The sequence below is a fragment of the Pongo abelii genome, chromosome 5 (assembly GCF_028885655.2).
Source record: "Pongo abelii isolate AG06213 chromosome 5, NHGRI_mPonAbe1-v2.0_pri, whole genome shotgun sequence".
Taxonomy (NCBI): Eukaryota; Metazoa; Chordata; class Mammalia; order Primates; family Hominidae; genus Pongo; species Pongo abelii.
The window spans coordinates 28,189,289-28,213,837 of NC_071990.2; the positions used below are offsets into that span (position 1 = coordinate 28,189,289).

Sequence of the window (24,549 nt, forward strand, 5' to 3'; positions counted from 1 at the left end):
GAATGCAAAGGAAATTTTCTTGAAGGAAATGAAAAATGCTACTCTGGTGAACATACGAATGATAAGAAAGCAAAAAGCATTTCGCTGATATAGAGAAAGTTTGAGTGGTTTGGATAGAAGATCACACCAGCCACAGCATTGCCTTAAGCCAAAGGCTAATCCAGAGCACATGTCTTACTCTCTTCAATTCTGTGAAGGCTGAGAGAGGTGAGGAAGCTACAGAAGAATAATTGGAAGCTAGCAGAGGTTGGTTCGTGAGGTGTAAGGAAGAAGCCATCTCCATAAAATGCATCAGCAACAAGTGCTGATGTAGATGCTGCAGCAGGTTATCCAGATCTAGCTAAAATCACTAATGAAGGTGGCTACACTAAACAACAGATTTTCAATGAAGATGAAACAACCTTATGTTGAAATAAGATGCCATCTAGGACTTTGATTGCTAGAGAGGAGAAGTCAATGCCTGGCCTCAAAGCTTCAAAGGACAGCCTGACTTGTTAGGGGCTTATGCAGTTGGTGACTTTAAAGTTGAAGCCAGTGCTCATTTATCATTCTGAAAATCCTAGGGTCCATAAGAATTATGCTAAACCTACTCTGCCTGTGCTCTAAAAATAGAACAACAAAGCCTGGATGATAGCGCATCTGTTTACAGCATGGTTTACTGAATATTTTAAGCCTACTGTTGAGACATACTACTCAAAAAAAAAAAAAAAAAGATTTCTTTGAAAATATTACTGCTTATTCACAGAGCACCTAGTCACAAGAGAGCTCTGAAGGAGAGGTACAAGGAAATTAATGTTTTCAAGCCTGCCAATACAGTACACATTCTGTAGCCCATGGATCAAGGAGTAATTTTGACTTTCAAGTCTTATTATTTGAGAAATACATTTTGTAAGGCTATAGCTGCCATAGATAGTGATTCCATAGATAGTGATGGATCTGGGCAAAGTAAATTAAAAACCTTCTGGAAAGGATTCATCATTCTAGATGCCATTAAGAACATTTGTGATTCAAGGGAGGAGGTGAAAATACCAACATTAACAGGAGTTTGGAAGAAATTGGTTCCAACCCTCATCATTGTCTTTGAGAGGTTTAGGACTTCAGTGGATAGTGTAGCTGCAGATGTGGTGGAAAGGACTAGTATTAGAAGTGGAACCTGAAGATGTGACTGAATTGCTACAATCTCATGACAAAACTTGAACAGATAAGTTACTTCTTATGGGTGAACAAAGAAAGTGGTTTGAGATTGAATCTACTCCTGGTGAAGCATTGTTGACATGACAACAAAGGATTTAGAATATTACATAAACTTAGTTGATAAAGCAGCAACAGGTTTGAGATGATTGACTACAATTTTGAAAGAAGTTCTACTCTGGGTAAAATGCTATCAAACAACATTGCATGCTACACAGAAATCTTTTGTGAAAGGAAGAGTCAGTCAAGGTGGCCAATGTTACTGTTGTCTTATTTTAAGCAATTGCCACAGCCACCAAAACCTTCAGCAACCACCACACTGATTAGTCAGCATCCTTCAACATCGCAGGAATCCCCTCTACCAGCAAAAAGATTACAACTCTCTGAAGGCTCAGATGATTATTAGCATGTATTAGCAATAAAGTATTTTTAAATTAAGGTATATACTTTTTTAGACATAATGCTTATGTACAATTAATAGACTACATAGTATAGTGTAAACATAACTTTCACATGCACTCGAAAGCCAAGAAATTTCTGTGACTTGCTTTATTGTGATATTTGCCTTATTGTGGTGATCTGGAACTGAACCTGCAATATCTCTAAGGTAGGCCTATGTTTAAATGAGGTGGGCTTTGCCTTTTATTATCAAAATAATTATCTGTAGTTTGGAATAGGGTGATGATGAGTTAAAGAGAAAACATCTTCTGTCTTGAAACCCCCTCCTTGTCAAAACAGATATTCATTCTGTAAAAGACTGGCACTATGTCCTTTTTCAGGCTACAAGAAAGAGAAAGTAGATTGGAAAATGAGAGAAAATCAAGAGGCTAATGAAACCATGTGGTAGCCTTTTGGGACAGTGTCGGAGAGATAGAAAATCTCAGACAGTTCCCCAAATAAATAAATTCAGCGTATGATTTTTCCAGCCTACATATCATTACTAGCTTTGAAACGTTTTTAAACAATCTTTGTTCATGAAATTCAGTGAGATTTCTGCATTTACATTAGATTCTAAGTCTGTTAAAAGGAGTCTCAAAACTCCATTATGTATTTGTAGTCAGTTTAATTGCATTTGTTATAACTGCAATATTATATTGAAGTGCTGTTCAACCAAATACATAGAAAATGCTGTAAAATAGTGTGTAGAACAATCCAAGTGAGTCAACTTTTGTGACAACGTCTTTAATCGATGTAAGCTTCCTTCTCTAACTTTCTTGAATTACTGACTTTTTTTCAGTATCATCCTATAAAAACTCTTCAGGATTCCTATGTTTCAGTGTAGCTGATTTATATTGATTGTAGGTTTGGTTCAGGAGGACACTCAAAAGTCCTGCAGGATGTGGAAGAATTCTTTGTAGTGTGGGACTGTCCCACATATTGCATGATGCCTAGCATCTCTGGCCTCACCCTCTGAATGGCATTGGCTTGAGGTGGTGGTGGACTTCATTGTTATAACCAGAAAGGTTCCCACAAATTTACAAAATGCCCTGAGGGGCTGGAACTACTGGTCTACAGTGTGGTATTCAACACCCTTCACAACTGGGTTCCTTACCATGTGAAAACAAAGAGGCTATTTTTTTGTCTTTTTAGACATTGGTGAAGACTGAGGAAGAAACAGCCCAGGCCCTTGCTGCAGAGAAGTGGTCACATCTGAGTCTGGCTCGGACGAACCTCTGTGGGAACTCAGCTCAGGAGACAGTTACGAGCCTCAGTCTGATGAGTAAGGCCAGGCCTCTGACTGGACCCCTGTCTGGACTCTCATTTTCCCGTCACTCACCCTGGCTTGGCCCTTGGGAGGCCACGTTTCCTACAGACCCACACCCTTCCTTTCCGTTCTTCTGGCCTCTGCCTCCAGACTTCTCCTAGCCCTTATCACTTTGCATCCTTCCCAATCACATTTTCTTCTGTTGCTAAACAGCTTCCTGATTCTTGTGGTTATCTTCTCTGATCATCCCTTTTGGTTCCCTGATTCCTTCAGTGACTCCTTTGTATCCTTTTCCCCTTTTTTCTTCCCTATCAAGGATTCCATATAACTTGTCTTTCAGATATCCCTTCATACTTGGAAGCCCCATGAACACCTCTGTCTGATCTTGTCTTTACCTCAGAGGAGGTCATCTTCATTCTCTAAGAACACTACAGTTCATGTTTATTTAATTTTTTTAGTTTTTTTAAAGATGGGGTCTCACTTTGTTGCCCATGCTGGAGCATAGTGGCACGATGATAGTTCGCTGCAGCCTCAAACTCCTGGGCTCAACTGATCCTCCCACCTCAGCCTTCTAAAAAGCTGGGGCTACACCCAGGTAATTTTTCGTAGACATAGAGTCTCGCTATGTTGCCCAGGCTGGTCTTGAACTCCTGGCCTGAAGCAGTCCTCCTACCTCGGCCCCTCAAAGCAGCCAGCCTAATTTTCTTGAAATGTGCTCTGCCCTGTTGGGCCCTCTCTCCAGCTGGGCTTTGGTGCCTTAATTAACCTTTCTTATGATTTTCCCATACCATGCCACATTTTGTAGGATTGCTGAAACTGTGCACCCTTGAAACACCAATATGATTTTTTTTTTGTTTGATTTGGAACATCTATTCCCTACCCTGGAAGTTTTTTTTTTTTTCAAAATTCACGTAACAGATGACATTTAAATCATTAATGTTATATTTTAGCTGAAGAAATTGTAACTAAAGATAGATTGTTTAATGCAAAGCAAGAAACTTCTGAAGAAATGGAACAAAGTGGAGAAGCCTCAGGAAAGCCCAACAGGTGAGTGTCCATGGTCCTCAGTGAATCAAATCCTGCAGATATAAGAAATTGGAATGGAATCAGAGAAACCAATTGGTCAAAAGCCTGCTTCTCTGGAATAAGATATGACGACTGCCACTCACTTCTGTGATCATAGGAGGTCCATGCCAAGAAAGTGACCTATTCAAAATTTTCAATATGCAATAAATATACAAAACCTTCAGTTGATACTCAGTTTCCTCCAAGAAGCCTATCCTGATCCAGTCTGTCCTGCTTGATTACCCTTCCCTGGGCTCCCTTACATTTTTATGGAGCTGTGGAGAAGCCAGAGGCAGATAATTTAACAAGAGTGAGGGCTACAGATGAAGCTGTCATGACAGTTAAGGAAGAAATGTCAGAGCGGAAGAGGACAAGCAGGGTACAGGTTGAGCATTCCAAATCTGAAATGTTCCAAAATCTGAGCTGTTTGAGCACCAGCATGATGCTCAAAGGAAATGCTCATTGGATCATTTTGGATTTCGGATCTTTGGTTAGGGATGCCCAACGGGTATAATGCAGATATTCCAAAATCTGAAAAAATCCAAAATTCAAAAATCTTCTGACCTCAAGCATTTCAGATAAGGGAAAATTAACCTGTATTTTCAACCGCCATTAGGAGACCTGAACAAGGTATAGGTCAAAAGGAAAGTTAGCTGATGAAGTAGAAATGAATGACAGTGGTGGGTGCTTCATAAGTGCTGGTTGTGGGAATGAATGAACTTGTAACAGATACTCCTATGCAAAGCAAGAAACTTCTGAAGAAATGGAACAAGGTGGAGAAGCCTCGTGAATGCCCAACATTCTGAGGCTTCTCAGGATTGCAGAAAGAGAGGGAACAAATCACAAGCAGAGGGTTGGCTTCTGGTGAGGCCATTCAGTCCTCAGAGACATGAGAAAAGAGAGAGTAAGCAAGGTGGGCTACTTGGCTAAAGAGCTGAGAAGGGGGTGTGAATTTTCCTTATTGACATTTGTTCAACTTAGAGAAACTGAGAGCTAAATCTCAGCTAAAGTAGAAATGTCTTAAAGCTTAAGAAGAGAAGTGAAATTTTGCATTAAGATTGGTGAAGAATGAGCCAGGCTCCACTAAAGGAAGAGAAATGATGTTCAGTAACTTAGAGCAGAGTTATGCAACTGGAGAATAGGAATCTGCTATTGTGCCTGTGAGGTACATTTAGTATCAGGCAACTAACAGGTAATTCATAGTGCCTATAAGAATAAAGGTATGTTATTCATATAACAAAAAGTCTGAAGGTAGGCTATTTCAGGTTTGGTGCAATAGCCTAACCATGGTATCAAAGGTCTAGCTCCCTGACCTCCTTCTAGTCCCCCTCCCTCACCTCCACCCCACTTTCTTAGCTCACTCTTTTTTCCCATTTCTCACTCCCATTTCCTTCCCTCACAATATTGGGCTTAATGCACTGTGGTTCTTGGAGTTTAGATGTCAACAGTAGAAAGACTCAGTGTGATCAAGGAATGTCACTGAAGTTATGGATGTCAGGGAATTTTAAGATGGATGTGTTGAATACATGCAGACATTGAAGACACCCCGGATGATAAACACTTTACATAAAGAAATGTATGTAGTGTAAATTATATTAAAATATACTCTTCATGCTTCTTAAATGTCTTTGAAAACTTGACTAGTTTACCAACAGAACACTAATAAATTAAATGCACATATCTAAAAATTAAAAACTTTGTGTAAAATAATACTTTTCACCTGGGTGCAGTGGCTCACGCTTGTAATCCCAGCACTTTGGGAGGCCGAGGTGAGTGGATCACAAGGTCAGGAGTTTGAGACCAGCCTGGCCAACACAGTGAAACCCTGTCTCTACTAAAAATACAAAAATTAGTTGGGCATGGTGGCAGGTGCCTGTAGTCCCAGCTACTCAGGAGGCTGAGGCAGGAGAATCGCTTGAACCTGGGAGGTGGAGGTGGCAGTGAGCTGAAATCATGCCACTGCACTCCAGCCTGGGTGACAAAGCTAGACTCTGTCTCAAAAAAAAAAAAAAAAAAATACTTTTCATCTTTGTAACTTTAGCTTACTTCCTTGTAAACCCCATAAAAATCAGTCCAAGTGCAATGAGTTGAGTTTCATTTGTTTTTCCCCAGAGTAGTATGTCCATCAGATGAATGTAGAACTAGCAGGGGCTAAGTCCTTCCATGTTCAGAAATTCTGTGAGAGATGTCAGAAGACCTGGTAAATAATCACCTTTTTTTCTTGTTCAGATTCAGAACCAGTTGACAGGGATGCAGGAATAAAATAGATGGTTCTGGAAACCTCAGTTTCTTACTGACAGAAGTTAGACTGGCTAAAAATGGCTTAAAGGCAGAGCTAAATAGGCTTGTACTGGCAGACGGTGAGTGTAGCAGATGTCCCTCTGCATAGGTCTTCTCAATGCAACTTGGGGCACCAAGGAGCATGGGATGTCTGCATCCTGCTCCTAAAGAGGACAGAGGAAGGAGTGTACCAAGGATACTCAGTTCTTTCTCCCAGGCTCAACAGTTAGTTCCATCCTGAGGAGTGAGTGAGAGGTGGAGAGAGGCTAGAAATGTTCAATCTAGCCAAAGTCCTCCCCATGGAAACTTAAAAGAAATAAGTAAGTATCCCCCCACACCCACCCCAAGCCCCAAAAGATTTAAGCTTCAGCAGATTTATCATGTGTGAGAGAATATGATTGAGGATTTTTATAACACGTTCTTTTTTTCTTTCCCAGAGAGTGTGCACTCCAGATTCCTTGTAGTACTCCTATCCCTACTGAAAGGACAGTTGCACATTTGAACACTCTGAAGGACCGTCACCCAGGTGATTTGTGGACCCGGATGCACATCTCACCCTTGGAATATGCTGCAGGAGACATTACCCGAAAAGGGAGAAAAAAAGACAAAGCTCGAGTGAGTGAACTGCTCCAAGGCCTCTCATTCTCTGGTGACTCAGATGTGGAAAAAGATAATGAGCCTGAGATCCAGCCTGCTCAAAAGAAGTTAAAGGTATCATGTTTCCCAGAAAAGAGTTGGAGCAAAAGAGACATTAAACCCAATTTTCCAAGCTGGTCAGCACTGGATTCTGGACTTTTGAATCTCAAGAGTGAAAAGTTGAACCCAGTAGAGCTTTTTGAATTATTTTTTGATGATGAAACATTCAACTTAATTGTCAGTGAAACCAATAATTATGCTTCTCAGAAAAATGTCAGCTTGGAAGTCACAGTTCAGGAAATGAGGTGTGTGTTTGGTGTCTTACTTTTGAGTGGATTTATGAGGCATCCTAGAAGGGAAATGTATTGGGAAATCTCTGACACCGATCAGAACCTGGTTAGAGATGCAATCAGAAGGGACAGATTTGAATTGATTTTCTCAAACCTGCACTTTGCAGATAATGGCCACCTAGATCAAAAAGATAAGTTTACAAAGTTGAGACCTCTCATAAAACAAATGAATAAAAATTTCCTCTTGTATGCTCCCCTGGAAGAATACTATTGCTTTGATAAGTCAATGTGTGAATGCTTTGATAGTGACCAATTCCTGAATGGAAAGCCTATTAGAATTGGCTATAAAATTTGGTGTGGTACAACCACACAGGGTTATCTGGTTTGGTTTGAACCCTATCAGGAAGAATCAACTATGAAGGTAGATGAGGATCCTGATCTTGGGTTAGGTGGAAATCTAGTGATGAACTTCGCTGATGTTCTTTTAGAGAGAGGTCAGTATCCCTATCACCTGTGTTTTGATAGCTTCTTTACAAGTGTCAAATTGTTGTCAGCCTTGAAGAAGAAGGGGGTGAGGGCAACAGGAACAATTCGTGAGAACAGGACCGAAAAATGTCCCCTTATGAATGTAGAACATATGAAAAAAATGAAGAGAGGGTATTTTGATTTCCGAGTAGAAGAAAACAATGAGATAATTTTGTGTCGTTGGTATGGGGATGGCATTATCAGTCTGTGCTCCAATGCTGTGGGCATAGAACCAGTCAATGAGGTAAGCTGTTGTGATGCTGATAAAGAAGAAATCCCTCAGATAAGTCAACCTTCCATAGTAAAAGTGTATGATGAATGCAAGGAAGGTGTAGCTAAAATGGATCAAATTATTTCTAAATACAGGGTGAGGATAAGAAGCAAGAAGTGGTACTCAATTTTGGTGAGCTACATGATTGATGTAGCCATGAACAACGCATGGCAACTACACAGAGCCTGTAACCCAGGTGCTTCTCTAGACCCCTTGGATTTTCGGAGATTTGTTGCACATTTCTACTTGGAACACAATGCTGATCTGTCAGATTAGGTCACATAAAATGGACATAGTGCAGACATTAATAAGACATAGAAAAATAATAATTGTACATGCTGTTGTACCCTCCCAAAGTAAATCTGATATATGTAATGAAGTTATTAAATAATACTTTTAAAAATCAGACATTTATATAGAGTTTCAAAGACTATTGTAACAAATAATGTTAAAAATTATCTGTGAAAATGTTAAACTATAGTACCTTTCTCTATGTCAAATTTTGTGTCAGACATGAGAAATCATGTATTTGTTCAATTGACTATTTTGTGCACTTATTTATTTATTTTTTGAGACACAGTCTCACTCTGTGGCCAAGCTGGAGTGCAGTGGCATGATCTTGGCCCACTGCAACCTCTGACACCCTAGTTCAAGCGATTCTCCTGCCTCAGCCTCCCAAGTAGCTGGGATTACAGGTAGGCACTGCCATGCCCAGCTAATTTTTGTATTTTTAGTAGAGACAGGGTTTCACCATGTTGGCCAGGATGGTCTCGATCTGACCTCCTGATCTGCCTGCCTTGGCCTCCCAAAGTGCTGGGATTACAGGCGTGAGCCACTATACCTGGCTATTTTGTGCATTTAAAGAAGGAAATCCTACCTCTTTAAAAAAATTCTCTGGAGAATGCCATTTTTAAGATGCAAGCAATGTTCTAGTAACCATAGAATGGTGCTGACTCCATAGTTCAAACTAGTGACACAGCCTATGAAGTAAGAATGATCTAAACAAAACATAGGTGGTAAGAGACTAAAAACCTTAGCATTGGTGTAAAACTAGATCGGATTGTGTGTAAGTGAGAAGGGTCAGGCATGGATATTGAAGGAGAGTGCTATAAAGGAAAAACCAGAGGTGAAGCAGTGCCTTTGAATATTGAAGTGATAGGTGTATCCTATGGTGACTGTGTGAGTTGGCAGCAGAAGTCAGAAGAATAAAGAAAACCGAGGAAACATGAAGCAAATCAGGATAACAAGTAACCAGGAGAGTGAAGGAAAAGATAGGCATAAAGTCAACATAAAGGCCATGTTGAAATCACCCAAAGAGATGTCTAGGCTTAAGGTCATCAGTGATAGGTAACTGAAGGAGAAACACTTGGAAAAGTGAATGATACAGACTGTGACTCCTTAGTGTTGAAGTCTAGTATTGGTGGATTAGTCTGGAGGGTAGAGAAGACAGGCTCCACCTCATTTCTGTGGGTTGTAGCCACAACAGCTCCTTGCCTTTCTTTCATATCCTAATATTTACAGTCCCTTTCCTGGCTGGAAGGCAGGTGGTCAGGTTTGAATTCTTTCAACAGGTATGTTTCTTATGTGGATGACTGGTGAAAGTGTAAGCTGCGCGTAATGTAGTCACAGATTCACCTATTCCATGCAAGACGTTCAAAGAAAATATAAGTTCATTATTTCCTGTAATTGATCTGATATTCTTTGTGAAATACATCACCAGGGTGGGTTGGTTTCTACTTTTAAATGATGAAGTGTCTGGTGTCTAAGTATCTACCCACAAAAGGGTATTAATAGAATGCAGGTTTTAGTTAAATGATGAGTGGTGCAGATGGTAATTGCTAATATAGGCAGGAAATAGTTATAGAATAACTTCGTATTTCAGTTTCATGTCTGCCCTGATGTTTAGAGCCCTCTAGCCATCCCCACTTGGCAGTTATCAAAGGCTGCACTTTATATCTCCCACATTCTAAATCTGCTTTTCTATTCTCCAGGGTTCCATAATTATGTAAATAATATCACTGAACACCCAGGTCGTCAAACAAGACACCTAAATGTTACCTGTGACCCTCTTCTACCACTCACCTCTAATATCTCTTGAATCCATTCACACCATTCCACCTCTTTGCCATCATTCAGACCACAGTTCTGTGATGTTGCTTGACTGCTCACCAGACCCTTCCTTGACCCTCCCCCTCCCCAAACCTGTCTCCAAACAATGACTGTGAAAGTTCTGAAGAGCAAATCTGAGCATCAGCTATGCAGAAGATAGAAACAGTATGTTATGAAAAAGCATGAATAGTGGACTGTATGTGGGTCTTGGCACCAGAAAGTCTTTGAATTTCAGCCATGTAACCCTGGACAGATTAACTCTCTGAGCCTAACCCACACTCTCCATGGCACTCAATATACCACTCTACACTTGAGAAGTAAATGTAGAGCCCAAGGAAAATGGGGAGTGACACCCTAAGACTGGAGCAGAACTGGCCCATGCTGTACACACCAGCACCTGCCCAGGAAGTGAAGTAAGCTGGAAGGAACCTGGTTCCCTGAAGACTGGAATAGAGTCTTGAAAATTGCCTACGGCTGAGATTTACATGTGAGGGCAAAAAACTTCTATCTTGGTGAACTCATTGTTACTGGGGGTGTGGTGGGGATATTTGTTATTCCCAGCTGAACATAATTCTAAGTGACAGTCACTGATCCATATCAGGTCTCCTAGGTTAGATGAAGTTGGATACAGGAGAACAACTTTGGATGACTCCTAATTCACACCCGCAAAAAAATTGAACAAAAACTTTTAGCATTTGCTACATAAGACTGTTCTAAGAGTTTTACAAATATTATTAATATCCCCATTCTATGGATGAGAAAACAAACATAAGTAGCATTTTAAAAGTCATATAACTAGTAAGTGGTGTAATCCTTGCAGCCAATATTGAGTGCCAATTTGTTTTATGGTTTTTGCTTCTAGTTTTTATTCCTTTTGGTCTTCTCTTTAAAAAACCCAAAAAAGATCACACTGCAGGAGAGGTCAACACCTTTGTCATTGTGAACGGGTTAGGAAAAGACATTACAAAGGTTCCTGGAGATCTGTACCAAGAGAATGACTGTCTACCACATCATTGTACTGAACATCTATGGTACTTCTGCACACACTGTGTTCATGGTGCTCCTTAAATACTGCTGCCTTACATGGTAGTTGTTTTTGTTCAGGGCATATCCTTTATTAGACAACAAATTTACAGGGAATCTCTTTTGCAACCCTCCTTGCAACCAAAACAAGACCTGAAATTTGTTATATTACTCAGCATACTTAGAATACCCTGCAATTTGATGGGAAAATTTAGCTATCCAAATACATAGCTTTATCTTTAAAGTGTACTATAGAACAATGGAATATGAGAGTAACCTTGGAAACAATACAGAATAATTTGGAGTGAGAGATAATGAAGACAAATGGTGACTTTAAAACATTATTAGGTAAATTTATACCTTAGGAGAGGCCCCAGCATCCTTTACTAATCTGGCTCGCTTCAAGGAACAGTTTCCAACTAAGTCACAGGACAGTGACTTTTTAAGGCAAGACAATTCTTCAAGGCAGGACAAACATCATGATTAAGTTCTCCTGTAGTCCTTACATTGAGGTATCTAATTAGGGATTGTCTGCTTTTTAATAACTGGATACCAAATTAACATCAGTGTGACTTGCATTTGTGCCTAAACATTCTGACTTAACCCCCAGGCTCAGACTGAACTTTTTCCTTATTTTATACTGTGAAGTTCATTCTTTTAAAATTTTGTTTTATGTATTTCAATAGGTTTTTGGGGAAAAGGTAGTGTTTGGTTACATGAATAAGTTTTTAGTTCCCAAGAGAATGACTGTCTACCACGTCATTTCTGAGATTTTGGTGCACCCATGACCCAAGCAGTGAACACTGTACCCAATGTATAGTCTTTTATCCCTCACCCCTGCTCCCACCTTTTCCCCCCAAGTCCCCAAAGTCCATTATATCATTCCTATGCCCTTGCATCCTCATAGCTTAGCTCCCACTTAGTGAGAACACACGTTGTTTGGTTTTCCATTCCTGAGTTACTTCACTTAGAATAGTGGTCTCCAGTTCCATCCAGGTTGCTGCAAATGCCATTATTTTCTTCCTTTTATATGGCTGAGTAGTATTCTATGTTGTATATATACCACAATTTCTTTATCCACTGTTGATTGATGGGCATTTGGGCTGGTTTCATATTTTTACAATTGTGTATTATGCTGCTGTAAACATAAGTGTGTAAGTATCTTTTTCATATAATGATTTATTTTCTTCCGGGTACATACCCAGTATTGGGATTGCTGGATCAAATGGTAATTCTACTTTTAGTTCTTTAAGGAATCTCCACACTGTTTTCCATAGTGGTTGTACTAGTTTACATTCACCCACCAGCAGTGTAAAAGTGTTCCTTTTTTACCACATCCATGCCAACATCTATTATTTTGTCATTATGGCCATTCTTGCAGGAGTAAGTTATTGCATTGTGGGTTAGATTTGCATTTCCCTGATAATGAGTGATGTTGAGCATTTTTTTATGTGTTTGTTGGCCATTTGTATATCTTCTTTTGAGAATTGCCTATTGATGTCCTTAGCCCACTTTTTGATGGGATTTTTTTTTCTTGCTGATTTGTTTGAGTTCCTTATAGATTCTGGATATTAGTCCTTTGTCAGATGTATAGATTGTGAAGATTTTCTCCCATGCTTTGGGTTGTTTGTTTACTCTGCTGATTGTTTCTTTTGCTTTGCAGAAGCTTTTTGGTTTAGGTCCCATCTATTTATCTTTGTTTCTGTTGCATTTGCTTTGGGGTTCTTGGTCATGAACTCTTTGCCTAAGCCAATGTCTAGAAGGGCTTTTTAAATATTATCTTCTGGAGTTTTTATGGTTTCAGGTCTTAGGTTTAAGTCCTTGATCCGTCTTGAGATGATTTTTGTATAGAGATGAGGATCCAGTTTTGTTCTTCTACATGTGCCTTGTCAATTATCCCAGCACCATTTTTTGAATAAGATGTCCTTTCCCCACTTTATGTTTTTGTTTGCTCCATTGTAGATCAATTGGCTGTAAGTATTTGGCTTTATTTCTGGGTTCTCTATTTTGTTCCATTGCTCTATGTGCCTATTTTTATACCAGTACCATGCTGTTTCTGTGACTATGGCCTTATAGTTTGAAGTCAGGTAATGTGATGCCTCCAGATTTGTTCTTTTTGCTTAGTCTTGCATTGGCTATATGAGCTCTGTTTTGGTTTCATGTGAATTTTAGGAATTTTTTCTAGTTCTCTGAAGAATGATGGTGGTAGTTGCATAAGAATTGCATTGAACTTGTATATTGCTTTTGGCAGTATGATCATTTTCACAATATTGATTCTACCCATCCACGAGCATGGGATGTCTTTCCATTTGTTGGTGTTGTCTATGATTTCTTTATTCAGTGTTTTGTAGTTTTCCTTGTACGGGTCTTTCACCTTGGCTAGATATATTCCTAAGTATTTTATTTTATTTTGCAGCTATTGTAAAGGGGGTTGAGTTCTTGATTTGATTCTCAGCTTGGTGGCTGTTGGTGTATAGCAGAGCTACTGATTTGTGTACATTAATTTTATATCCTGAAACTTTGGTGAATTCATTTATCAGTTCTAGGAGCTTTTTGGAGGAGGCTTTAGGGTTTTCTAGGTATATGATCATATTATCAGCAAACAGCAACAGTTTGACTTCCTCTTTATCAATTTGGATGCCCTTTATTTCTTTATCTTGTCCAATTGCTCTGGCTAGGACTTTCAGTACTATATTGAATAGAAGTGGTGAGAGTGGACATCATTGTCTTGTTCCAGTTCTCAGGGGGAATGCTTTCAACTTTTCCCCATTCAGTATTATGTTGGCTGTGGGTTTGTCACAGATGGCTTTTCTTACCTTAAGGTATGTCCCTTCTATGCTTATTTTGCTGAGAGTTATAATCATAAAGGGATGCTGGATTTTGTCAAATGCTTTTTCTATGTCTATTGAGATGATCATGTGATTTTTGCTTTAATTCCATTTATGTGGTGTGTCACATTTATTGACTTGCATATGTTAAACCATTCCTGCATCCCTGGTATGAAACCCACTTGATCATGGTGGATTATCTTTTTGATATGCTGTTGGATTTACTTAGCTAGTATTTTGTTAGGGATTTTTGCATCTATATTCATCAGGGTCTATAGTTTCCTTTTTTGTTATGTCCTTTTCTAGTTTTGGTATCAGGGTGATATTGGTTTCATAGATTAATTTAGGAAGAATTCCCTCTTTCTCTATCTTGTGGAATAGTGTTAATAGGATTGGTACCAATTTTTTGAATGTCTGATAGAATTCAGCTGTGAATCCATCTAGTCCTGGACTTTTTGTTGTTGCCCATTTTTTAAATTACCGTTTCAATCTTGCTGCTTGTTATCGGTCTGTTCAGAGTTTCTATTTCTTCCTGGTTTAATCTAGGAGGGTTGTATATTTCCGAGAATTTATCCATCTCCTCTAGATTTTCTAGTTTATGCATGTAAAGGTGTTCATAGTAGCCTTGAGTGATCTTTTGTACTTCTGTGATATCAGTTGTAATATCTCCTGTTTGGTTTCTAATTGAGCTTATTTGGATCTTCTGTCTTCTCTTCTTGGTTAATCTTGCTAATGGTCTATCAATTTTATTTATCTTTTCAAAGAAGCAGCTTTTTGTTTCACTTATCTTTTGTATTATTTTTTGTTGTTTCAATTTCATTTGGTTCTGCTCTGATCTTTGTTATTTCTTTTCTTCTGCTGGGTTTGGGTTTGGTTTGTTCTTATTTCTCTAGTTCCTTGACCTTAGATTGTCTATTTGTGCTCTTTCAGACTTTTTGACATAGATATTTAAGGCTGTGAACTTTCCTCTTAGGACCACCTTTCCTGTATCCCCAAGGTTTTGATAGGTTGTGTCACTATTATCATTCAGTTCAAAGAATTTTTAAATTTCCATCTTGATTTCATTGTTGACCCAGTGATCATTCAGGAGCAGGTTATTTAATTTCCATGTCTTTGCATGGTTTTGAGAGTGTCTTTTGGGGTTGATTTCCAATTTTATTCCACTGTGGTCTGAGAGTACTTGATATAATTTCAATTTTCTTAAATTTATTGAGACTTGTTTTGTGGCCTATCATATGGTCTATCTTGGAGAATGTTCCATGTGCTGAAGAATAGAATGTATATTCTGCAGTTGTTGGGAAGAATGTTCTGTAAGTATCTGTTAAGTCTGTTTGTTCTAGGGTATAGTTTAAATCCATCATTTCTTTGTTGACTTTCTGTCTTGATGACCTGTCTAATGCTGTCAATGGAGTATTGAAGTCCTCCACTATTATTGTGTTGCTGTCTATCTCATTTCTTAGGTCTAACAGTAATCGTTTTATAAATTTGAGAGCTCCAGTGTTAGGTGCATATGTATTTAGGATTGTGATATTTTCCTGCTAGACAAGTCCTTTTATCATTATATAATGTCCTTCTTTTTCTTTTTTAACTGCTGTTGCTTTAAAGTTTGTTTTGTCTGATACAGGGATAGCTACTCTTGCTCACTTTTGGTGTCCATTTGCATGGAATATCTTTTTCCACCCCTTTACCTTAAGTTTATGTGACTCCTTATGTGTCAGGTAAGTCACTTGAAGACAGCAGATAGCTGTTTGGTGAATTCTTATCCATTCTGCCATTCTGTATCTTTTAAGTGGAGCTTTTAGGCCATTTACATTCAACATTAGTATTTAGATGTGAGGTACTAGTCTATTCATCATGCTATTTGTTGCCTGAAGACCTTGTTTTGTTTTTTATTTATTGTGTTTTTGTTTTGTAGGTCCTGTGAGATTTGTGCTTTAAGGAGGTTCTATTTTGGTGTATTTCAAGGATTTGTTTCAAGATTTAGAGTTCCTTTTAGCAGTTCTTGTAGTGCTGGCTTGGTAGTGGCTAATTCTCTCAGCATTTGTTTGTCTGAAAAAGACTATCTTTCCTTCATTTATGAAGCTTATTTTCACTGGATGTAAAATTCTTGGCTGATAATTCTTTTGTTTAAGTTGGCTGAACATAGGGCCCCAATCCTTCTAGCTTGTAGGGTTTCTGCTGCGAAATCTGCTGTTAATCTGATAGGTTTTCCTTTATAGATTACCTGGCACTTTTGCCTCACAGCTTTTAAGATTCTTTCCTTTGTCTTGACTTTAGATAACCTGATGACTATGTGCCTAGATGATGATCTTTTTGTGATAAATTTCCCAGGTGTTCTTTGAGCTTCTTGTATTTGGATGTCTAGATTTCTAGCACAGCCAGGGAATTTTTCCACAATTATTCCCTCAAATATATTTTTCAAATTTTTAGATTTCTCTTCTTCCTCAGGAACACCAATTATTCTTGCATTTGGTTAACATAATCCCAAACTTCTTGGAGGCTTTCTTCATTTTTTAAAATTCTTTTTTCTTTGTCTTTTTTGGATTGGGTTAATTCAAAAACCTTGTCTTCAAGCTCTGAAGTTCTTTCTTCTGCTTGTTCAGTTCTACTGCTGAGATTTTTCAGTGTGTTGTGCATTTCTCTAAGAGTGTCCTTCATTTCTAGAAGTTGTGATTTTTATTTAGGCTATTTCACTGAAGATTTTTCCTTTCGTATCTTGTTTCATTTTTTTTTTTATTTCATTAAGTTGGACTTTGCCTTTTTCTGGTGCCTCCTTGATTAGCTTAGTAATCAACCTGAATTCTTTGTCTGGCAATTCAGGGATTTCTTCTTGGTTTGGATACATTGCTGGTGAGCTGGTATCATCTTTTGGGGGACATTAAAGAACCTTTTATATTATCAGAATTGTTTTCCTGGTTCTTTATCATTTGGGTAGACTATGTCATAGGGAAGATCTGGGGCTTAGGGATGCTGTTCAGATTCTTTTGTCCCACAGGGACTACTCGATGTTGTGCTCTCCCTCTTCCCCTATGGATGTGGCTTCCTGAGAGCTGAACTGCAGTGATTGTCTTCTCTTCTGGATCTAGCCACACAGCTCAGGCTGGTACTGGGGGAGTCTGCATAGAGTCCTGTGATGTGAAAGTCTTCAGGTCTCTCAGCCATGGATACAAGCACCTGCTGTTGTGGAGGTGGCAGGGGAGTGAAATGGGCTCTTGTGAGGATCCTTAGTTGTAGTTTTGTTTGTTGCACTAGTTTTGTGTTGGTTGGCCTCCTGCCAGGAGGTGGTGGTTTCAAGACAGCATCAGCTGTGGTAGTATACGGAGGATCAGACAGTGGGTGGGGCCCTAGATCTCCCAAGAGATTATGTCGTTTGTCTTCAGCTAGCGTGGTGGGTAAAGACCATCAGGTTGGGGCTGAGTCAGGCATGTCTGAGCTCAGACTCCCCTTGGGCAGGGCTTGCTGTGGCCGCTGAGGGATGGGATTATGGTTCCTAGGCCAATGGAGTTATATGTTCCCAGGGGGATTATGGCTGCCTCTGCTGAGTCACACGGGTGGCCAGGGAAGTTGGGAAAAGCTGGCAGTTATAGGCCAGGCCTCACCCAGCTCCCACACAGCCCAAAAGACAGGTCTCACGCCCACTGTACTCCCCCAGCTGCACTGAGTTTATTTCCAGGCAGCAGGTGAGCAGGGCTGAGAACTTGCCACAGACTACCAGCCTCCTAACTGAGATGGCAAGCAGTGCTTTCACGTTTTGTGCCTCCCCACCTGATGTGGTTTCTGTGCTGTGTCTGCACTCCCAATTCACCCCCTCCCGGGAGTTCTGTACAAGAAATTTTGAATTTGGTCAAAATTCTTACGAAGTTCAGCTGGATGTTTCCTTCTCTCTGTGGTCTTTTCTCAGTTCCTCTAGCAACCTTCCCCAAAGACCTCTTTGAGACAAAGTCAGAAATGGCTCCCCTGGGGACCAAGCACCCATAGGGCTCTTCCTGCTGCTGCTTCTACCCCTGTGTTTCACTTAGCTCTCTAATTTTGTTTCAGCTCCAAGTAAAGTCAAATCCTTCTCTTGTGATCTGGACCTTCAGGTTCCCTAGTGACAGTGGGTGTTCAGGGGCAGATGATCCCCCTTTCATACTTTGGGCACCCACAGTTTTTCAGCTGTCTCCTGGGGCCTGCAGAAGCAATCCACTTCCTTCAAAGGGTCTGTGGGTTCTCTTGGCTTTCCTGGTATGTTCTTGTGGTAGCTCTTGGAGCAAAAGTTCACGATGTTCATCTCCACACACTGCTCTGTCCATCTGAGTGGGAGCTGCAATTTAGTCCTGCCTCCTATTCACCATTTTCCTGTCTTGTCCCATAAAATTCATTCTTTACTGAGGTTTCACTCCCCTGTCATTCAGAGCAAAATGAAAGTGGGACTTCTTGCGCACATGGAGTTTCTGATGTTGGAAGTCAGAATGAAGAAGGAAGATAGCGCCAAATTCAACTGTCTGATAAGTTTTCTCTCCAGGACAAATTTACCAAAGTATTCAGATTGACTATATCTGTGGTTCTGCTCTGTGTGTGTGTGTGTGTGTGTGTGTATATACACACACACACATACACATACATATATTTGTCTTCTAAGGTAGGGATGATGTCAGTGTCAATTCAAGCTCCAGCTCTGTTTTATTTTCCATGCTCCTGCTTCAGCTTGACACACTCAGAAAGAGGTGACTGCCGCTATTAGTAAAGTATAGGTTCTGGTCAAAGATATAATTGGTTTATGCTGTAATAGATGCACTTCTGGTATAAGAATTAAGCTCTTCATTTCTTCTCTTAATGTTCATATATTGATTAATCCAAACTTATTCAAGTTCTACTCAAAGGTTTTCTTTCCATCACACTACCAATTAGCATCTTTTCTTGGCTTTTTGTTTTTTGTTTTTTGTTGTTTGTTTTTAAATAGAGGGTTCTTATGCCCAAGAAGTGTTGAGATCTGCCCAAACGCATTGCCACATACACACTGATAGGGCCTCTTGCCCATGTGGACCCACTGGTGCGGGATGTGGCAGGAACTCTGGCTGAAAGTTTCGCGGCAGCCGCTGCAGTCATCAGGCCTCTCACCCGTGTGTGTACCTGCGGGTGCTGGAAGCGGGTTGAGCTCCTTAGGAAGCGCTTGCGGCAGCGTTTGCTTGCGTAGGGCCTGCGTGCAGTACGAGATAGACGCTGAGAAGAAGACGGTTAACTGCCGGAGGCATGCGCACAGTGGTGGTGATAAGTGCTTGCTGGGGGAGTGACCGAAGTGCCTAGGCCCACGCAGGTGCTGGGTCTGGTTGGAGTGCTACTCCCACGCCGACTTCCCCTTGGCGCACTCTTACAGTCTTTCCCTTGCGAGGAAATGCATCCTCGGGTGGATCTGGAGGTCACCTTTTTTCCCTTGTGGGTTTGCCCATCCACTGCTTCTGTCTCATTTAGGACTGAAAAACTTTGATTCGAGGTCTGCATAGGATTGCTTTAGGGGGTTTCACTTATTCAGGTGTTTCTTGCTTTAAGGCTAGTTCATTTTTTGTTGTTGTTGTTCTTAGTCTCCATATCTTCAACCTTAGATTCTGATCTGAAAATATAAAAGAAATTTGTCAACCGGTCCCCATCTTGGGATGAATCAAGTGAAATAAAAGTGTAGTAAGCTTGAGGGTTGGTAAAGGCGTGCAAGGGATCACTGCCATAAACTGAAGGAAGGAGACAGAGCAAGAACCTGTCTCAAAAAAAAAAAAAAAAAAGAAAAGAAAAAAGAAAGGACAGAAAATATTCTGTTGAAGCTGCACTGAATCATGAGGAGCCACTCTGGATCCTGACTCTCTGGACCCCTTGCTTTCATTCTTTGCTTAAGGTTTTGTTAGAGTTAACAAAATTGACTTTTTAATCCCTGAACGATGACATGTATATATAAAATCTAAATTCTAAGATTTAGGAATCACTATTCCCAACTGTCATGTTGACTGCTGAATGTTATCTAGATATCCGTGACTAACTGAGGCACATTAAGTAATTCCCTTCAGCACAGGTGCTAGGACAAATCATCAATGAACTGAAACCAGAAAACCATATATTGCCTCAAGCAAATATATGTTGAACCTATGGCATGGACAAAAAGGAATTTTTAAAAATATGGATATAGTTTGCTGATAATTCTTTTTCTTCACATCCTGGGCTTAAGGAAGCCCAAGAGTTGGGGAGGGGAGCTGGTTAGTTGAAAGGGAAATAATACAGTTTATATAGTCTCACGTGAGGTCAGGGAAAAGCATCAAAAGAAAAGCAGGCAGAAAAGCTATCATTTATGAGAATTTGGGGTTTGAGGTGCAGATCGGCAAGTCTGAAACTAAAACAAGCTTGGTGGGGAGGTAAGGATATCCAGGTGAAACCTGGGATTTGTCAACTCAGGCATGAGAGCTAAAGGTGGAGATACCAGGCAGCTCACATTTTTATTCTAGGGCCAGAGGACTGGGAGTAAGTGAAATATTATAGCCAGGAAAAGGAGTATAACAAAATTAGGCAGATGTGAGAGGCGAAGTTGTAATTAACGAAGGAGATTCTACAGAGTGGGTCCTAGTTATTTTCTCCCCAATGCATAGGAAGAAACAGCCACCAGGAAGTCTTTTAATGTTCTTTTCTTTCTTTGATGCTTATATTTTCTATATCTTGCTATTTTCCTTTAGGGAGGTACCTGTAGCACAGAGAGAGAGACTAAGCCAAGAAAGGCCAGAGTTAACCTGGCAGCCATCCAACTGTGAGGGGCAGTACACAGGGTTCTTCACATGGTCCTAGAGCCATGGTTGAGTCTAGAATTGTATGGCTATGTAATCGTGGGTACACATTTACATGCTAACGTGAAGGTGTCTTAAGCACTGATCACACATTCTCAAAAGGTCACATCAACACTCTTATGGTAAAGGCTATAGTCAATTCTCTCTTGTCTATGCTGAGACACAGACTAAACACAGGCCACTCAAATGATAGGACAAACAAGAGGCCGAACACACTTGGTCTCCAGAAGGAATGGGTAGATGTTGGTTCTGCCCACATATCTTCATTCATTTAGCTAATAAATTTTTTGTATGCATCAACTGGGCATAAGAAGATGGATAGAGTAGAGTTTTAATGAAAGGGGAAATGAATAAAAAATGGGCCGAACATTACTTCTATGTCTTTAGCTGGCAATACTTCCATCTCAGAAGAAACTCCGCTTCTCACCAGTCTTTGGAAAGGTACATGGTTTTGGAGGTTCTCATTTACCTGGGTCTTTATGGGCTGCAGATGATTGACTAACTATGCTTCCTATGCCTTCAAAGATAATTTTTCCCTCAAGATTATGTCCTTTTTATGGAGATAGGCTGAACCCTGAATCAGTAGGTTTATTATGAGAATTAGGGCTAAATCCTTAGAGAAGAGATTGCAGGACATAGAAAAATTAGTGTTTCATTAGACCATTCAAGGGCTGCAAGGGTGATGTTTGAAAGTTGAAAAGAAAAATGCAAATAACTAATAACTTTAGCTTGGCTCAGTAAAGACTGAAGTTTCTCAGAAATAATCTCCTCACTGCCAACCTGTCAGTGCCCCTCATTCTGGCTCTATACCTCCAAGCCTTCTACCTTTTTACCTGCTGTCTTGATCCATCAGTCTTTCTCTTCTACATGGCCAAGCAGGTCACAGCCTCTTTTCTACTTTCTGGATGATGCTCTCTCACTGAGGCCTGGGGCTTCTTAGGCAGGATGGTCAGGAACTGCTCCAGCAACAGAAGCTTCAGAATCTGCTCCCTGGGGTGGGTGCTCTGGCTGCAGTCTCTGTTGGCAAGTCTCCCAGAGATGTCTCAGAGTCACTCAAGGCCCAGGGGAATCCTGATAGCAGAGGTGCCTGAAGTGTCATCTGCAGATTTCATGATATGAAGGACTCTTTCCTGGAAGTCTGTATTCCTGATTCCATGTCTAATGACTAGTGCAAACCAGGAGCAGGCAGTAGGAAGTTTATGATAAGAAAGGACAGAAAATAGGCCGGGCAAGCTGTCATGTTAAAGAAGCATACACGACCGTTTTTTTCCACCTTGACTTGCACAGCTGTTTTCTGTACCTCAGGGAACTGGCATGGCCACAACTAGGACTTCTTTTGTTCTCCAGATAGGTCGAGCCTTGAAAATTTGTAGCAGGTTCACTCTGCCTAGAATTTTGGGATTCAGGAATATTCCCATTCAGCATTTTATTTTCAGAGTTAGTCCTAATTTTTATAAAAAATGAAATTATATAATAAATATATATGTAGATCTACATATATCCTATATATGAATACACATACACACATACAACAAGGGATTAATATCTAAAATATAAAGAATTTCTACCCTCTGATAAGAAAAAGTTAAAATGTTCACCAGAAAACCAAAGGATATGAATAAGGAATTCACAAAGGAGGAAATGCAAATGGCCAATAAATGGTATAAAAAGATGCATAGTGTCGTTAGTATTCAAGGATTAAAAATAGAAGCAAGATACCGTTACACATTTAACAGCTTGGTAAATGTTTAAAAGTTTGATAATGGGCAAGGATACAGAATAACAACCATACTGTGCTAGTGGGAATATATATTGGCACAGCCAATTTGGTGGCACTTCAGTGGTATTAAAATTTTAAATGCACATATGATATCATGTTTTAATTCTGTCATTCTCCACTGTCTTTGAGAACTAGGATACTTGACATGGAAGCTAAGTATGGGTGACAGCCTCTAAAATGTCCCCCAGTACTCCCACTTCCCAGTATTCAAGGCCTTGCATAATCCCCTCCTTTTTTTTTCAAGTTCTGACACACAAACTTTTATTTATTTGCTTGTTTTTTATTAAATGTTTGTTACAGGCAACCTGGGAATAGCTTTCTTTTTCCCCTCAAACCAGCTATAGAAAGGTAATTGATTGTACTTAGGTCTCAGAACTTCAGAAACAACATAATAGGTAAACAAGTTCTTAAAAGAAGTATTCTAGATAACAGTAAATGGGATTCTTTCAACAATAGTTCTCTGTTGCAGTGAGAGATGATTTTTCTGAAGAATCCCAAACCTCACAATATTCTCTATATTTCCCAGCCCCTTACACACACACACACACACACACACACGTAAAATCTTGATCTCACATATATAGAAAGGCTCTATAAATGACAGGAAAAGGTGAAAAAATAACAGCATATGTCAAAGAAATACAAAATAGGCATGTGTTAAGACTTTAACAGAAATTATAGAAAAACACTTTTAGTTAAATACCTTTACGTTGTTACAGCAGAACTGATGAAACCATAACTTTCGTAGATAACTGAGAATTATGACTATATCTTTTGCTTCAATACTTTTGCTCTAAAATATGACCATAAGTAAAACATATGTACATAAATTCTTTCCATGAACAGCTTGACTGCAGAAAACCAAACATATTTTAGATATATCTTGACTAAATACTGAACTATTTCAGTGCCTTCAGTTACAATGTGTTGCTCACACTGGCATCAAGTGGAGACTGATAATCTAAAAGAATAGCATTAAGTGTTATTCAAACTGGTCCATACACATTCTCAGTGGTTCTTAGGTTCTCAAATTTGAGGAACATAATCCTAAAAGTTTACAAGTATGCTTAGCTGTCATTGAAATTCTAACCTGCATAACATAATGTAACTTAAAATGTTAGTCTCTCCAAAAAAAATAAAACCCAGGACCTCTTTATAAAAAATCATCAAATTTATTACAATATCTAGTTTCATTTTTAAACTGTAGCTGCTGGACAATTTTTGTAATTTAAAATTCATTATCGGGGTACAGAAAACACTAATAAGCTGACAGTGAATTAAATACTAACAGTGAATAAAATTACTGGACCATGCATTTATAAAAGCCATGTTTAATAGTAAAACATCCCAGTTATACTTCTTAACTGAAAGAAACATCCTTTAGCTCCTTCCAATTACAGCACATTCTCATTTTGAGATCATTTATCCTTTTTCACCCAATTACTACTATGCCTAACAAAATGTTTCTAAATTTTGTACTTTTCTTTACCACTTATGAAGTATGACTTCACTGTTACTCATTAAGAGTTCTTTGGCTGGATGCTGTGGCTCACCCCTGTAATCCCAGCACTTTGGGAGGCCAAGGTGGGTGGATCACAAGGTCAAGAGATCGAGACCATCCTGGCCAACATGGTGAAACCCCGTCTCTACTGAAAATACAAAAATTAGCCAGGCGTGGTGGCACACACCCGTAGTCCCAGCTACTCGGGAGGCTGAGGCAGGAGAATTGCTTGAATCCGGGAGGCGGAGGTTGCAGTGAGCCGAGATCACACCACTGCACTCCAGCCTAGCAATAAAGTGAGACTCCATCTCAAAAAAAAAAAAAAAGCTTTAAAAGAAATTTGAAATTTAAAGATTCACTTTGAACCTGTTTGATCAGAAAGTATTAAATATCACTACCACATGAGTTAAAACAGAAAATGGAATAAAAAACAAAAGTGGTGTCTATGTAAACAGTGAATTACTTGATAGGACATTTTAACTATTTTACAGTTCTGCTTAGCACAAGAATAAACTGGTTCCAAGGTACTACGGTGTTTGGCATTT

The 24,549-nt window shown here is 39.6% G+C and overlaps 1 protein-coding gene across 9 annotated transcripts in view; it reads left to right on the forward strand.

Moving 5' to 3' along the window:
* Positions 1 to 24,549, forward strand: part of PGBD1 (piggyBac transposable element derived 1) — a 67,554-nt gene that overhangs the window by 31,726 nt on the left and 11,279 nt on the right. For 4 of the 9 annotated variants that reach the window (XM_009241526.4, XM_063724721.1, XM_063724720.1 and 1 more), the window contains 3 exons: positions 2,782 to 2,911; positions 3,847 to 3,943; positions 6,679 to 24,393. In XM_009241526.4, the coding sequence (XP_009239801.3) occupies positions 2,782 to 2,911; positions 3,847 to 3,943; positions 6,679 to 8,239 (1,788 nt within the window). In that variant the 3' untranslated portion in view covers positions 8,240 to 24,393. 9 annotated transcript variants of the gene reach the window in all.